We start from the raw sequence: 17,201 nt of genomic DNA on the forward strand, positions 1-17,201 counted from the left end.
TTATGAGTGTGAGACTCATCAGTATTGTTATCTATAGCATGTTCATTCTCATTGCAGTCAAATTTCCACTGAATGAAATTGACACCATGTACTTGATTGTCCTCTAAGATGGTCATGTAGCTCATTTGTAGATTGGGACTTACTCAAATTCATGCTGCTCTGTTCTTGCACAGAGCCTGTGGTCATGTATATACACATTTCTGAGGGATACACAACCAGGTATAGGGTTGTTCAAGGAATTTCCACATTGAAAGATTTTTTTCTCTCATTGGAGCAATCTTGTCCATGTTTCTATAGATGTTTTCTTAGGTATTTTATTGTGTACACGTACTGTATGTTACAATTTAAAGCTTAATTTTTTTACTGCTTAGGAAATATTGAAGGTGATTCCTATTTGTATGTTTTTCTTATATCTGTACTCCCTGGTTATTTCTAATAATTTATGTTAGTTTTTTTGGGGACGGGCAAATTTTCCTGCATAGTCATATCATGAATCATAATACTTCTTTTCTTCATTTCAGCATAGTCTGCATTTTTCTTGCCTTGGTTCACTGGTAGACCCTTTCATCTGCTGATAGTATACTGTGCATCAGAAGGGTATTTTTTTTTACAATCACAGCATAGGAGGGAGAGCTTTTGGCATTTATCCATTATATGTGGTCCTCCTTGTCCCTTATGCAGAGTCTTTCCATGACAGCATGCATGTTTGCATAAGTCTGAATAAACCCTCTGGACTGAACTCAGGTTACTGCAATCAAGTGACCTATTTCTAATGACATTAAAAACCACCACTTCTAATGAATCTTACCTAACTTTCCTATGTATATATATATGAATACATCACCCTGAATATCACCATTATGTATATCTACAAGACACCAATTTAGTAAAACTATAGGTAAATGCAGAAAATCAGTAGAGGGAAGGGAGCAGGAAGAGTCAGGAAGACAGGGAAATACTGGGTACTGAATTAGAGAAAACATATTCCCTGCTTTTATATGTATGTCAGAATGAATCCTAGTGTCACATATAACTAAAAAGAACCAATAAAAATTAAAAATTTTAAGAAAAGAAATGACCAGTTCTGAGTGATATATTGTAAGATGCCCAGTAGCTTTGCCCAAGATAACATCTCTTGCACTTGGGTCTTGATGGAAATATCTGCCAAAGTGTTTTATAGGGATTGGGATTGGCTATTTGTCTTCTTCCATGGGGTTAAAACCATCGACCCTTCCCTTTGACCTGGGCAATGGTCTGTCAGATGTGTTTGACATCAGAGGTGCAGACACTACCAACTAGAGACAGACTTGTATCACTTACCTGACTGGCTGGTGAACAGTGAGTTTCCTTTTGAAAACTCACCATTTCAGGGATTGGCACTCTGTGGGCAATTTAAGACTGTGTCAGCAGCAGTCTCGAGGCTCATTCAGCCTTCATTTGTTAAGGTGTTGGAGGTTGAAAGTGTGTTCTGTTTCTAGAATGCTTTTTCTTTATGAACTGAAAAAATAAGATTATTCTCCCTTTTCCAGTAGGTGACATTAAAATATTGAAGAATATTGAATGTTACACCAATCTTGCATATTCAAAAATGGTCCAAAATAATCATGATCAACCCACATGGGACTGGATTTGACTCACTTCTTTATTCAGCAGGATATATTCTGATTTATATCCTCAAAATTTATCCTTCCATTCTTATATCCTTCACCTTCTCCACCTTCTCTCATTCAGTGTGTTCCTAAGAGACCAAGATTATCTACTCTATTGTGACCCAATTTAGCCTTGATGTGGGTCCATGTTCTGGACTTCTGAGGTCACTCTCCTTCCTGTTGGATATCTTAGCAGTGATCTGACTTCCTAGGTGAAGGAATGAACAGTGTTCTCTTTAGTTAGTGCACTAAGAAACCCCAAAGGTTGCTTTCTGAAGCACACACTCTGGGGAGGGATTCTAAAGAGTCCCTTATAGACAAAATTTTGAGTTTTATTATCACATGAAAAAAGCTCATAACAATTATTCAAAGTTGATGGTGACCATTTTTACCAAATTTGTATTATTCTGGAGGAGACAAATGTAGCAGTCCTTTTAGCCCTCAACTCAAATCATAAGAGGAATTGACCTGCAGAATGAAGGAGCATTAACTCAACCTACTAAGGAGAAGCTGTGGGAAAGGTGTCACTGGGAAACTAGTCAAGAAGTTGGTGGCATTAGGTTGTCACCCTATTAGATGACACACCAAACCTGAGAGTCCCTGTGACTCTTGGAGCATAGATGTTTCGCTGGATTATAATTCTGTGTGGTGAATTTTGAGGCTAAAGCTATTGAAGCAGAAAACCCAAGGTGCCCACAAATATAATTGGACTCATATGACATGTAATCTCCTAATGTGCTGCAATCATTATGTAGGGAGGAACCAACAGAAAGTATACATAAACAAATTGGAAACATCTCATTTTAAGGTATACACTCAGGTACCACAGGAAGGTCAAACAAAAGAGATGAGATTATTCTTGGAATATGGAACTTCAAAGTAATATTTGATGGAGCAGAATCCATTTGTTGTAAAAGCCCTTCATAGACAGAGAGATTGACTTCAGGATTAGAAATATTTCTCTATCCTGGTTGAGGATTTTGGGAAAATGGATATCTGTTTTGAAAGGTGGAGGTAGTCCACCATAGAAGTTTGGATGTTGGCAGTGCCCATGTGAATATGAGAGGAGTAGGGACATTTTCTTTGATATTTTAGTCCTCTGGGCATTTGTCCTGATTGCATGAGATGTCAGCTAACAATGGTGTACCATTCCAGCACCACAATCATTGCAGTACTGAATTATTGTGTCTGGTTGTTCTAGAAAGTACCCAGTGGAGTAAGGGTTTGTCAAGGGTGGAGAGAAATTGGAACACTGCTTCTCCAGAAGGAATGTCAAATGTTACCAGAGCCATGGAAATCAGTATGAAGTTTCTCCACAAAATCAAACATGGAAATACCATATAATCTAGCACCATGGGAGTGCTTAGGGGAAATAATGGGATCAGAAACATGAAGAAATATTAGCACTTTGGTGTTCTAGGCAGGACTATGAACAACAGTCTTGCTGTGGAAGCAAAACAAATATCCATGGATGGAGGAATGGATCTAGAGAATGTGGCAATAATCTAGAATAGAATACTATTCAAGTTTAAAAGGGAAGGAAATCACTTTGTGCTTACATGGGAGAAACTTAGGCCTCTCTCTAAGCTTCAGTTCAGAATGACAAACATTATGGGATTCTACCCATATGCAGTATATAAGGTATGTCAATTCAGATAGGAAAGAATAGAGTGGTGGGTTCCAGAGACTGGGGTAGATGGAAGAAGTGAGTTGCATATCAAGGTTCATTCCATTTCAATTATGGAAGATGAGCAACTTCTAGGGATCTGTGGTGCAGAGTCAGATATGATGACAAGGTATTTTGCACTTAAAAATCTTTTAAGCATGTGATTTTTCACCTCAGGGGTTCTTAGCACAGGCAAATAAAGACAGACAATATAGAATGAATAAAGGTTCATTTTTTATTAAGAATTTACAGAATTTGGCCGTACCTAGGGAGGCAACTGAAGGTGACTATCATAGGAGAAAGCAGCATACAGAAATATGGAAGACAATGCAAAAGAAACCATGGCTGCAGAGATAAAGAAGCATTTGTATAGACCTATGTATTTCTAAAGCATGATCCCATGTTCTTTAGTTGGAAAGGCAAAGACTTTGGCTTCAGAATTTCAGCCAAGATCACATCTCCTCAGCAAGGACCTATGAAGTAGGCACAAGATGCACAAGGCCTAAGGAAGAAGAGAAAAGTCTGCACTCCCTTGAGGTGACTCATAAGCTTTTACATGGGGGACAATAAACAGAATATCTGGTGACAGCTTGATAGTCTTCAGTCAAGGTAGGAAGAGAATTGGTGCACATAAGGCAACAAGGTTGAGAGGAGTTTGTGCAGATGCTGGTCTTTAGGGAGTTGATCATGGGCAGCAAGGCTTGCAGCAGCTGTACACACAGCAGCTGGGCTGGCAGCAGGGTGTGCTGCAGCAGCGAGTCACACGGGTTTTTTTGGAGCAGGTCTTACAGCAGGTTTTTTGAGAACAAGTAGGAGGGCAGCAAGGCTGGCAGCAGCAGGGCTGGCAGCAGGTGAACACACAGCAGCAGGGCTGGCAGCAGGGGATGATGCAGCAACTGGGGCAGAAGCAAGGCTCACAGCAGTTGGGCTCACAACAGGGTTTGCTGCAGCAGCTGACCTCACAGGTTGGTTTGCAGCAGGTGGTCTTGCAGCAGGTGGTTTCACAGCAAGTTGAGGGACAGCATGACTGGCAGCAGCTGGACCCACAGGTGGACTTCCCACAGCAGCTGGACCCACAGGTGGACTTCCCACAGCAGCTGGATGCACAGCTGGTTTTATTACAGCAGCTGGACCCACAACTGGTCTTCCCACAGCAGCTGGACCCACAGCAGCTGGGTGGACAGCAGGATGTGCTGCCACGGCTGGTCACACAGGCTGGTTTGCAGCAGGTGGTCTTGCAGCAGGTGGTTCTGCAGCAGGTAGGCTTGCAGCAAGAGGAGCAGGAGGAGGGGGCCATGGTGTCAGGTGTGGAGGGTGGGATCCTGTTCACAGGTGAGTTAGCACAATATGACGACTCCTTGCAATTGGGCTCTTTTATCCATGGGATTTCCAAAGCTTGGACCAATCAACAGCTCTTTTCCTTCTTGTTGTTTTTGTTATTTTACATATTTGGTTTGTCTTTGTCTATGAAGAGTTTATTATGCAAATGTGATGAGTGTTGTGAATGTAAGTATTTAATGTTTCTTAAAAGCGCGTAACTCACAGGAACTGTTTCCAGATGAAAGGAAGACAGTCACCTCTTTAGCATCCTTGGGGCTCTGAGCATCATGTGGGTCATGTGGTGGCTCCTGCTTGCCCTGGGAGGGTCAGGGCAGTTGTTCCTCTGGAGCTTTGTTTTTTGGCTATATTCAGATTAGGAAGTGTCCCTGGGAGGAGCGTGATGCTGCTGTATTCACAGGGATGAACAGCACTTGTGTTTATCCAGAAGATCCTGAGTCAGGAGTAGTAAACACATCTGTCTCCGTACTAGGTCTTCGTCTGTTTTTCCCAGGTCTATCCAAGGCACTTTGTAAGAGGATGCTTGATATGTGGTCTTCACAGCAGAGCAGAACCAGATAGTTGGGGTAGAAGCAGGAGCAGTATGTGGGGACTAGCCAGATATGGATGGATGTGTGGATGGTCATAGGTCCTGTTTGATGCAGTACTGAGGGTTCACCAGGATGTGCCTGTGGGACTTTCTGCCACATGTGCTCTGCAGTTCCAGACAAACCAGCATGAGCAAGTGACTCTAGTCCTAACCTGGGTCCCAGCACAGACAATGATCTTGGTCAGGGATCTTTCTCTCCTTCTTCCCTTCTGTCTCCACCTCCTTGTTTCTTTCTTTCTCCCCTTGTCTCTTTCTATCCACTTTTTTCTTATCTTCTTTCCCCATTATCCCTGATCCTCCTCATCCTTTCTATATATTTTTTTCATGAGAGTAATAAAATTTGCTGAGTTTGAATGAACCCTCTGTACTTATCCAGATTCACATCATTCTGGTGACCTGCTTCTAATGACATTAACAATCTCTTAAGTGACTTGTTTGACATCAGAGGTGGAAGCTCTTCCCTCTGAAGATAGATTTAAGACTTGCTGCCCCATCGCTGGCTTGACTGACTGGTGAACAATCACTTTCTATTTTGAAATCTTGTGTTTCAGGGATTGGCATCCTGCCTGGTGGGTTAGTTGGAACTGTGTCAGCAGCAACATGGAGATTATTTCATCCCTCGTTTATTAAGGTGTTGGGTGTTGAAAACGTGTTGATATTCACAGAATGCTTTTTCTTTATCAATTGAAGCTGCATTATGATTATTTTCCCTTTTCCAGTGTGTGACATCCAGTAAGTGACATTACATTTTTGGAAATGCAAGGGGACTACACCCACTCTTGCATTTTACTTTATTTATTTTTTTATTTTTAAAGTTTTGAATTTGTTTTAATTAGTTATACATGACAGTAGAATGCACTTTGATACATCATATTTAATGGAGTATAATTTTTCATTCTTCTGGTTATACATGATGTAGAATACCACTGTTCGTATAGTTATATATGTACATGTGGTAATAATGTCTGATTAATTCTACTATCCTTCCTACCCCCTTCCTACCTCCACCCCTCCCTTCTCTCCCCTCTACCTAATCTAAAGTAATGCCATTCTTCCCTAACCCCCGACCCATTGTGAATTAGCATTCACATATCAGAGGAAACATTCAGTTTTTAGTGTTTTGGGATTGGCTTATTTTGCTTAGCATGATATTCTCCAGTTCCATCCATTTACCTGAAAATGCCATAATTTCATTCTTCTTTAAGGCTGAGTATATTCCATCATATATATATGTATATATATATATATATATATATATATATATATATATATATATTCATTTGTTGAAGGGCGTCTAGGTTGGCTCCATAGTTCACTATTGTGGATTGAGCTGCTATAAATATTGAGTGGCTGCCCCACTGTAATATGCTGATTTTAAGTCCTTTGGGTATAAACTGAGGTGTGGGATAACTGGGTCCAATGTTGACTCTATTCCAAGTTTTCTGAGGACTCTCCATACTATTTTCCATAGTGGTTGTGCCAATTTGCAGTCCCACCAGCAATGTATAAGTGTAACTTTTTCTCCACATCCTCACCAACATTGACTGTTGTTTGTATTCTTTTTAAAAATCATTTATTTATTTATTTATTTTTTACAGACTGCATTTTGATTCATTGTACACAAAAGGGGTACATCATTTTTTTTCTATAGTTGTACACAATGTAGATTCATACCATTCATGTTATCATACATGTACATAGGTTATGTCTGTCAGTCCATGATTTTTCATATCCCCTCTCCCTCTCATTTCCTTCTACATAATCTAATTGCCATTTTGACTTGCATTTTCAAAATGGTCCAAAGTTGTCACGGTCAGACCCAGGTGGGACAGGTCTTGACTCAATTCTACCCTCATCAGAATATGTTTTGCTTTGCATTCTAAAAATTTATCCTTCTGTTCTCAGTGTAGTTCCTTCACCTTCTCTAATCCAGTCACCAAAGATGCTGAGATTTCCCATTGTCTTGTGACCCAAGACTTGGCTTCATGTCCTGGACTTTTGAAAGCACTCTGCTGCCCTTAGGATACACTAGCAATGCTCTGATAGTGTGGGATGTGGTGAGTTGCAGTGTTTTTTCACTTGGTGCACTGGGAAACCCCAATGGTTCCTTTCTGAAACACACAACATGGGGAAGAATTCTAAGGAGACCCTTGTACAATAATTGTTGAGTTTCGTTATATAGCTGGAAACATGTGAACAATATTCAGTCCAATATATTAAAAATTGATACTGGTCATTTCTACACCAGTATTATATTTTTCTGGAGAACATAAAAGAAGCAGAGTCTTTAGTCTTTAACTCAAATGATAAGAATAGGAACTTACTTGCAGGATATGTGAGCATCAGTGCAACCTACTGAGAAGCTAGGGAAAAGTGAGATTGAGAAATAGTCAAGAAGCTGTTGGTATCAGATTAACACCCGAGAAAATAACACATGAAACATGAGAAACCTTCTGACTCTTGGAGCATGGTTGTGAATTTAGAGGCTCAAAGGTATTGAAGCAGAAAGACCAACATGTCGATAAATATAATTGAACTTTTATGAGTTCCAATTATATCCTAGTGAGTTCTAAATGTTATGTCAGGGAGGAACCCAATGAAAGTTTGTACCAAGCAATTGAAGTACCCCATCTTAAGCTGATCACTCAGGCTCCACAGGAGATGGGATGTAGAATTTTCAAGCTGACATTAATAGGAGTAGGGTTTATTTATTGTACCTCAAGAGAAAAACTGGCCTCAAGACTAGCAGCATTTCTTCCAACTTGGTTGAGGATTTAGTGAAAACAAATATGTATTTTTTAGAAGGTAGTATGGTGGAGCACCATGGAGGTTTGGAAGCCTAGGCAGGGGAGAATTGGAAATGTTGGCCCTGTCCAGCTGAACATGGAACTGAGGAGGGACATTTTTCTTTGATCTTCCAGTTCCTTAGGCAAGACCAAGCATTTTGTTCTGGTTGCATGAGATGTTGGTAAGTAATGTCATCATTCTCACATTGGATATCATTGCAGGGGTGGAGAGGTATACCTGGCTATTCCAGAACATTCCCAATGCAGTGAGTATATTAACAAGTATTTGGAGAAATTGGAATCCTGCTACACTGGAAGGAATGTCTAATGTTGTTGGACACATGGAATTCAGTATGGAGTTTACTCAGAAAATTAGACATAGAAATACTACACTATTCAGCAACCCCTTATCCAGTGTTTAGGTTGAAGGATTAAATCAAACTCTTGAAGAATGATCAGCACTCTTACATTTATGGCAGCACTGCAAACAACAGCCATGCTGTGGAAGCAACCCAAATGTCTGATGGATGAATGCCTCATGGGAATTTGCCAGAAAATCTACAGTGGAGTAGTATTCAGAGAAGGAAATTCTGCCTCTTGTACCTATATCATTGAACCATAATCCTCTCTCCTAAATTAACTAAACCAAGCACAGAAGGAACAACAGTAAATAACTTCATGTTTCTGAGACATGTCAAATGGTAGAACTCAAAGAAAGAATGAGGTGGTGGTTTCCAAAGACTGGAGATAGGTTAAAGTAGGGAGTTGAAAATCAATAGGAATGCCTATTATTTTTTATATTTTGGTATTGGGTATTTTACCCAGTCCACATCCTCCATCATTTTTATTTTTTCATCAAAAATAGGGTCTTATTAAGTAGCTTAAGGTCTTGCTAACTTGTTGAGACTGGTCTTGAATCCACCTGCCTCAGCCTCTTGAGTCACTGGGATTACTGGTGTGTACCACCACACATGACTTTTGGCATGCCATTTCAATTATCCAAGATGAAATACTTCTAAGTCTGTGGTACAGTGGGGATGGATACCATGACAATGTATTTTGCTCTTAAAAGCCTGTTAAGCATCTGATCCTCAAGTCAGGGTTTCTTAGCACAGGAAAATAAAGACCGACAATATGGAATTAATGAAAGTCCAGAATTTATTAAGAATTTATGAAGGATGACTGTGCATAGGGTGGGAAATGAAGGTGACAAGGACAGGAAAAAATATCATACAGGAATCTGGAGGGCAATGCAAAAGTAATCATGACTGTAAAGATGAAGGAGCATTTGCATACGGCTGTGAAATTCTTCTGAGGAAGTGTGGTTCTATGTTCATTAGACAGAAGGTCAAGATCTTGGTCTGAGAATTTCAGGCAAGACCATCCCTTCCCATGAAAGACTGTTGAAGCTGGTACAAGATGCACAAGGCCTAAGGAAGAAGAGGATGAGAGTGGAGTGGTCTGCACTCCTTGTAGGTGATCCACAAAGTCTTAGTGGGGGATGACGAACATAATATCTGGTGGAAGCATGGTCTTCATAAAGGTAGGAAAAGAAATGTACAGTAAGTGAAAGCATGTTAGGATTTTGTGCAGACGTCGATTCTTTGAGGAGTTGATCACAAGCAGCAGGGCTGGCAGCAGGGTGTGCTGCAGCAGCTGGTCACATGGGTTTGTTTGGAGCAGGTGGTACTGTAGCAGGTGGTGCAAGAGCAAGCAGGAGGGCAGCAGGGCTAGCAGCAGCAGGGCAGGCAGCAGCATGGTTGGCAGCAGGGGATGATGCAGCAACTGGGGCAGCAGCAAGGCTCACAGCAGCTGGGCTCACAGCAGGGTGTGCTGTAGCAACTGACCACAGAAACTGGTTTGCAGCAGGTGGTCTTGTAGCAGGTGGTTTCACAGCAATGTGGGGGACAGCAGGGAATGATGCAGCAACTGGGGCAGCAGAAAGGCTCACAGCAACTGGGTTTGCAGCAGGGTGTGCTGCAGCAGCTGACCACACAGGTTGGTTTGCAGCAGGTGGTCTTGCAGCAGGTGGTTTCACAGCAAGTTGGAGAGCAGCAGGGCTGGCAGCAGCAGGGCTGGCAGCAGGGTATGATACAGCAACTGGGACAGCAGCAAGGCTCACAGCAGCTGGGCTCACAGCAGGGTGTGCTGCAGAAGCTGACCACACAGGCTGGTTTGCAGCAGGTGGTCTTGCAGCAGGTGGTTTCACAGCAAGTTGGAGAGCAGCAGGGAATGATGCAGCAACTGGGACAGCAGCAAGGATCACAGCAGCTGGGCTCACAGCAGGGTTTGCTGCAGCAGCTGGACTCACAGGTTGGTTTGCAGCAGGTGGTCTTGCAGCAGGTGGTTTCACAGCAAGTTGGGGGACAGCATGACTGGCAGCAGGGGATGATGCAGCAACTGGGACAGCAGCAAGACTCACAGCAGCTCGATTCACAGCAGGGTGTGCTGCAGTAGCTGACCACACAGGTTGGTTTACAGCAGGTGGTCTTGCAGCAGGTGGTTTCATAGCAAGCTGGGGGACAGCAAGGCTGGCAGCAGCTGGCTGGACAGCAGGGTGTGCTGCAGCAGCAGGTTACACAGGCTGGTTTGCAGCAGGTGGTCTTGCAGCAGGTGGTTCTGCAACAGGTAGGCTTGCAGCAAGAGGAGCAGCAGGAGGGGGCCATGGTGTCAGGTGTGGAGAGTGGGATCCTGTTCACAGGTGAATTTTTCATAATATGACAACTCCTTCTAACTGGGCTCTTTTATCCATCTGACTTCCAAAGTATGGACCAATCAGTAGTCTTTTCCTTGTTGTTGTTTGTATTATTTTCTACTTTGGTTTGTATTTGTCAAGGAAGAAGTTGTTTTTGAAATATGATGTGTTTTCAAATTAAGTGCTTAATCTTTCTTTTTCAATGTTTTTACAAGTGCATTATAGTTATTCATGATTGTGGAGTTCAGTTCTACATATTCACACATGTATGTTATGCAATTTGCTCCATTTCAATCCCCATTACTTCCTCTTTCCATCCCCTACTCTTTTTCTCTCCTCTACTTCCTCTACTTGTTTTCCTTTTATTTAATTATTGTTTTTTTTTGTTGGGTGCTTTGTTTATATACATAAGGTAGTATATATATTAATTAGTATTTTAATTCATGTGCTTAGCATATTTTAGTCAACTTCACTTCCCAGATCTTCTTTCCCTCTCTTCCTCCATCCTCCTCAACACCTTTCCTGTACTCCACTGATCTTTTTTCTCTTTCCTTGGGATCCCCCTTTAGTAAAATTCTTTATTTTTCTCTCACTTTCACATATGAGAGAAAACATTTAACCTATGTCTTTTTGAGTCTGGCTTATTTCACTTAGTATGCTTTTTTCCCATTTGCATCCATTTACCAGAAAATGACATAGTTTTTCTTTATTATACCTGCATAATATTTCATTGTATGTATGTTTATGACATTTTCTGTATCCATTTGAATGTTGACGGGCACCTGGACTGGTTCTATATCTTGGTTATTGTGAGTTGAACTGTTCTAAATATGAAAGATATGTATCAGTATAGTATGTTGATGTTAGTTCTTTTGGATAAGTATTGAGGAGTGGGATAGAAGGGATAGTGGCTAGAGTTTGAAGAAATGTATTGAACTGGAGTAATGACAGTTGACATCTTGCCTTTTTCCTGAGTTTAGAAGAAATACTTTCAGGCTGTTCTCCATTCCTTATGATGTTGGTGTTTGGCTTATCATATACAATAATGAGGACAGTTTCTTCTATCTTTAGTTTCTTCAGCATTTTTAACATTCAGGGTTGCCGTCTTTTGTCAAAGGCTTTTTCTGCATCTGTTGAGATGATCATGTCACTTTTTCCCTTAATTCTACTTAGGTGGTGTATTACAATTATTGATTTATATATGTTGAAGCAAACTTGCAACCCTGGGATGAAACCTTGGTGACCAAGGTGTAAATGTTCTTAATTTGTTTTTGAAAGCAAATTGCTAATATATATTTTTTGGATTACTAATATTTTATTAAGAATTTTTACATTTATGTTCATTAGGGATATTGGTCTGTAGGTTTTTTTCCTTGATTATCTTTTCCTGGTTTGAGTATTGAGGTGATTCTGACTTAGAATGAATTTGGTAATGTTCCCTCCATTTCTATTTCATGGAAAAATTTGAGGATGTTTGATGTTGTTTCTTCATTGAAGGGCTGGTAGAACTCAGTTGAGTGTCCTTCTGGTACTGGGTTTATCTTTTTGGAAGACTTTAATAGCTACTTCCATCTCAGTGCTTGATATTGGCCTGTTTAAGTTTTCTATGTCCTGTTTCTTCAATTTGGGTAGGTCATATCTTTCTAGAAGCGTGTCAGTAACTTCTAGATTTTCCAGTTTATTGGAGTATAAATTTTCAAACCAGTTCCTAATGATCATCTGAATTTCAGAAATATCTATGGTGATATCTCCTTTATCATCTCTAATTTTATTGATTAGGGTCTTCTTTTTCTTTTGGTTAGTTAGCTTGTTTAAGGGCTTATCAATTTTCTTTACCTTTTCAAAGAACCATTTCTTAATTGCATAGATTTTTGCATTGATTATTTTAATTCTCCATTTCATTAATTTCAGTTTTAATTATTTCCTGTCTTTTACTGGTTTTGGATTAACATTCCTTTTCTTCTCCTAGGGCCTTGAGGTGTAGCAGTAGATTATTTATTTGGGATCTTTCTGTTTTTTTTTTTCTTTTTCTTTTTTTTTTTCTCTTAATGTAGGCCCTCATGTTATTCTGGTGATTTTGAAGGGTTGTATCACTGTTCTCATTTGTTTTTAAGAATCGTTTGCTTTCTACACTGGTTTCTTCTATGACGTATGCCTGATAGAAAAGCACATTTTTTTTTTTTTTAGTCTTCATGTGTTAAAATGGTTTCTGTTTTTGTCTTGATATTGATTCCTAATTACATTGTTATGATCTGATAGGATGGAAGAATTATTTCTATTTCTTTTGTTCATTAAGACTTGCTTTGCTCCTAAAAGGTGGTCTGTGTTTGAGAGAGTTCCATGTGTGATTGAGAAGGAAGTGAATGTGGTTATTGATGGATGGACTATTCCATAGATGTCTGTTAGGTCCCTCTGATTTGTAGTCTTTAAGTTCTGAAGAGTCTTTACTTAGTTTATGTTTGTATGATCTGTTGGTGAGTGAAGTGTGTTGAAATCACCCAGTGTTCTTGTATTATGGTCTCTTTGAATTTATAATTGAGTAAGGTTTACTTTATGTTATAGGCATACTGATATTTGGGGCATAAGTATTTACACTCATTATATCTTGTTGTCAGATAGTTCTTTTAACCAATACAAATTGAACTTCTTTGTCTCTTCAGATTAATTTTGGCTTGAGGTCTACTTTGTCAGATTTGAGAGTAGGTACTTCTTGCTTTTGGCCTGCATTTGCATAGTATATTTTTTTCTACTCTTTCAGTTTCAGCTTGTGGATGTCTTTGCCTGTAAGGCGAGTCTCCAGTAAACAACGTATGGTTGGCTTTTGTTTTTTAATCTACTGTGCCACTGTATGTTTTTTATTGGAGATTTAAGACCATTCAGTGTTGTTATAGAGAGATGATTTTTATTTCCTGTCATGTTGATTTATTACTAATTCTTACTTCAGTCTTGATTCTACTTTACTGAGTAATCTCTTAGTGAGAGTCATCCATTTGCTGGCTCTGATATTTCTTTTTCATTGCTTCTGCATACAATGTGTCATTATTATGTTCTGTGGTACTGGCTTAGTGGTGACAGATTTTTTTAGTTTCTGCTTATCATGGAAGTTTTTTCTTTTTTCTTCATCTTCAGTGCTGAAGGATAAGGTTTGCTGGATATAGCTATCTTGGTTGGTAGTCATTATCTTTCAGAACTTGGTTAATATTATCCCAAGCCCTCTTGACTTTTAGAGTCTGGGCTGCCAGATGAGAGGAAAATCTAATTGACTTATCTCAAAATGTAAGCTGTTGTTTTTCTATAGATGCTTTTAAAATTCCCTCTATTCTTTATATTGGACATTTTAATCATATTGTGTCTTGTTGAGGATATTTTAGTATCTTTTCTATTTTGGGTACTAAATGTCTCTTCTCTTTGGATTTCCATCTTATTCTAAGGCTTGGGAAATTTTCAGATAGTCCTGAACTGAAAAGAGTTTGCATTCCTTTACTTTGTATCTCAATGCTTTCTTTTACATCAGTGACCTTTAGATTTTCTTCCTTAATATTATCCAAGATTTCTCATATATTCTGGTCATGGTCATGTTATCTTACCATCTTTCTTCATTGATGACTTTGCTTTCAGGATTATACACTTTGCCATCAAGTCCTGAAAAATCTGTCTTCTATGTGGTCTAACCTACTGGTGATGCTTTCTAACTGAATTTTGAATTTGGTTTGTTGAGCCTTTCGTTTGCAGGATTTCTGTTATTCTTTTTCCCCAAAATCTCTTTATTTATGTATTGAAATGATCTTTCATTTCCTGAGTGTTCTCTCTTAGTTCAGTCCTTAGATCTACTTTTAGTTCATGGAAACTTTTAATGGTCAGCTTTCCAAATTCTTTTTCTGGCCTCTCCTCCACTGAGGTGTCAGTGGGGTCATTTGTTGTCATGTGAGCTATGTGGAGAGTCTGGTTCTCTTGCTTTTTCATATTGTTAGTATTTCTACCCCCCAGATGGTATGTTTACCTACTTTTTAAAATTTTTATTTTATTTTATTTGTTCTGGTTATTTATACATGCCAGTAAAATTCATTTATACATTTTGATAGATTGTACATAGAGTATAATTTCTCATTTTTCTGATTATACATATTGCAAGATCACATCAGTCATGCAGGCATACATGTACATGAGGTAATAATGTCTATTTCACTGTACTATCATTCCTTCCCCCATACCCCTCACTCCTCTCTACCTAATAAAAAATAACTCTATTCTTCCCTGTACCCACCCTCTGCATTGTGAATTACCATCTGCATATCAGAGAAAACATTTGGTTTTTGATTTTTGGGTTTGACATATTTCACTTAGCATGATATTCTCTAACTCCATCCATTTACCAGCAAATGCCAAGCATTTATAAATTTTGATAGATGAATTGAGTTAAAGAATGCTAATTCACAGTAAGGAATAATTCCACTCCTGTTCACTTTTTTTGGAAAATGGAGGACTGATTAAATTACATTCACTCCTTATTTATTTTTACACTTTTCTACCAAATTATTGCCCCCTTTCAATACCTTTCTGTCTTCTACTTTCTGTGCCCCTTCTAAACCCCACATCCCCTCCCTTCCTCTGTTACCACAACCTATGCATTTAAAATGATTGTTCAATATTTACTCAAGATTAATAGCCATAGATAAATGTGTGAAAAGACCTCTGATATGTGATTATTTTAACAACAAAATGATTTTTCCGGTGTATATTTGAATATTAGAATTTTCATTCTTTCCATTCTTAACATTCACATGCATTTTACATTATGTAAAGAGGACAGCTTGTTTGGGACAGAAAATATCTGTTTGAAGTTGTAGGCACTGAGTTTGCATCAGTGACTGCTAAAACCATTAGGTGAAATAGGTGGAGGAGATACAAAGTGGATGGATCAATAAGAGAATACCTAGAGCCTCTGTTAAGCCTTAACTGGGCTAAGAATGTTGCAACCAGATATCAGGTGCCTCCTGATAAGCACTAAGCACAAGAATATAATCGGTGAATTATCCATGCTCTGTTCCCAGATAAATTTAAAAAATGAAACTAAATACAATGAACCCTCTGCAACTAACTAGTAATTTCAGGAAACTCTCTGGTTAAAGAAACATTAAACTGGGCGTGGTGGTGCATGCCCATAATCCCAGCAGCTTGGGAGACTAAAATAGGAGGATTGCAGTTTTGAAGCCAGCCTCAACAACTTATTGAGACCCTAAGCAACTTAGAGAGACTCTGTCTCAAGATAAAAAATGAAAAGTAATGGGGATGTGGTTCAGTGATTAAGTGCCATTGGATTGGGTTCTTTAGTGAACTGCTTTCTCTACTATCTATCCTGAATTGAGTGAATACATTGTGTATATTTTCACTTAGTTGGAACCTAACTGCTATGTCCAGACTTTAGCATCACATTGAGAGGAGATACTAATTTCCAGTAATTATTGTTGCTTCAGAACAGTAATCAAAGCCATATACTAATGAGCCTTAGAAAACCTTATTGAAAATGTTATCCATTTGTCCACTAATCTAAGTGGTAACTGGAAGTGATTTTCTTGAATACTTTGAGAAATAAGGTAATAAGGAAAGTAAAATTGGTTTTGAACTATATTTTTTTGCTCTGTGGTCAGTGGTTCTCTCAGTGGTTTGATTCTGGGCTGGGGAGAAGTCAAATCTTACTGCATCTTTTCCAGCCACAATCTTTTGGGAGTCTGTTTATTAATTCATGAATTAAGTTTTGCTGAGTTTTTGGAAATCTGGGGTTTCAGATACTGTGCAGTTTGTTTTTTCTCAGGTCTGATCCAAAGTGGTCAAACTTGTTAGGAGCGTCTGTATGCAGATTTTTACTCCCTTCTTGCCGGACCAGCTCTGGTGCACCCCTCCTTCCGGGAGCCTCTGACCATGTGGTGATGGGAGGAGAGTAGGATGTGTCAGTCTTTCTCCAGCCCTTTCTAGGCTTAGGAGTGACTCAGGGATCACCAGATTTAGTGTGAATTTAATTGGTCTCAGTTCCCCACACACCCCTAGTGACAACCAGGCTCCTTTTCCCAGAGCTCAAATCATTGTTTCAAGTGAAAGAGTCCCTCACTCTTTTCTGCTTTGTAACCTCAATTTTCCAGCCCTGCATTGCTGTTTTGATTCACTCTTGAGGAGTTGCTATGATGAGGTAGATTCCTCTGATCCACCTTACTCCATTCTCTCAAAGGGATAAACTAAACATATTAAAAGAATTTAAAAAAATATGGTTCATCAAAAGTAAAGAATTTGGGGTATGAAGTCAAAAGGAAGATAGAACATCTAAAAGGTGAGAGGGGAGAAAGTGGAAGAGAGGTAGCAGGTGAAGACCATAAAGAGGGAGGAGGAGAAGGGGGAAGAAGAATTAGAATAAAAGTAATAATTATACCAGAAAGAAGGAGGAGGAGGAGGAGGAGGAGAAGGAGAAGAAGAAGAAGAAGAAGAA

At 39.3% G+C, this 17,201-nt stretch overlaps 1 protein-coding gene across 1 annotated transcript; it reads right to left on the reverse strand.

Annotated features, from left to right (window-relative positions):
• Nucleotides 1–9,758: 9,758 nt before the first annotated feature.
• LOC124979258 (keratin-associated protein 4-12-like) lies at nt 9,759–10,694 on the reverse strand. Its single transcript, XM_047543778.1, has one exon. It carries the CDS (start codon nt 10,692–10,694, stop codon nt 9,759–9,761), a length of 936 nt encoding a protein of 311 aa, XP_047399734.1.
• Nucleotides 10,695–17,201: the final 6,507 nt, after the last annotated feature.

The sequence above is a fragment of the Sciurus carolinensis genome, chromosome 3, assembly GCF_902686445.1.
Source record: "Sciurus carolinensis chromosome 3, mSciCar1.2, whole genome shotgun sequence".
Lineage (NCBI taxonomy): Eukaryota > Metazoa > Chordata > Mammalia > Rodentia > Sciuridae > Sciurus > Sciurus carolinensis.

Coding starts and splice junctions, on each gene's coding strand:
- LOC124979258 (XM_047543778.1), bottom strand. CDS start 10,694: ATGGCCCCCTCCTGCTGCTCCTCTTGCTGCAAGCCTACCTGTTGCAGA.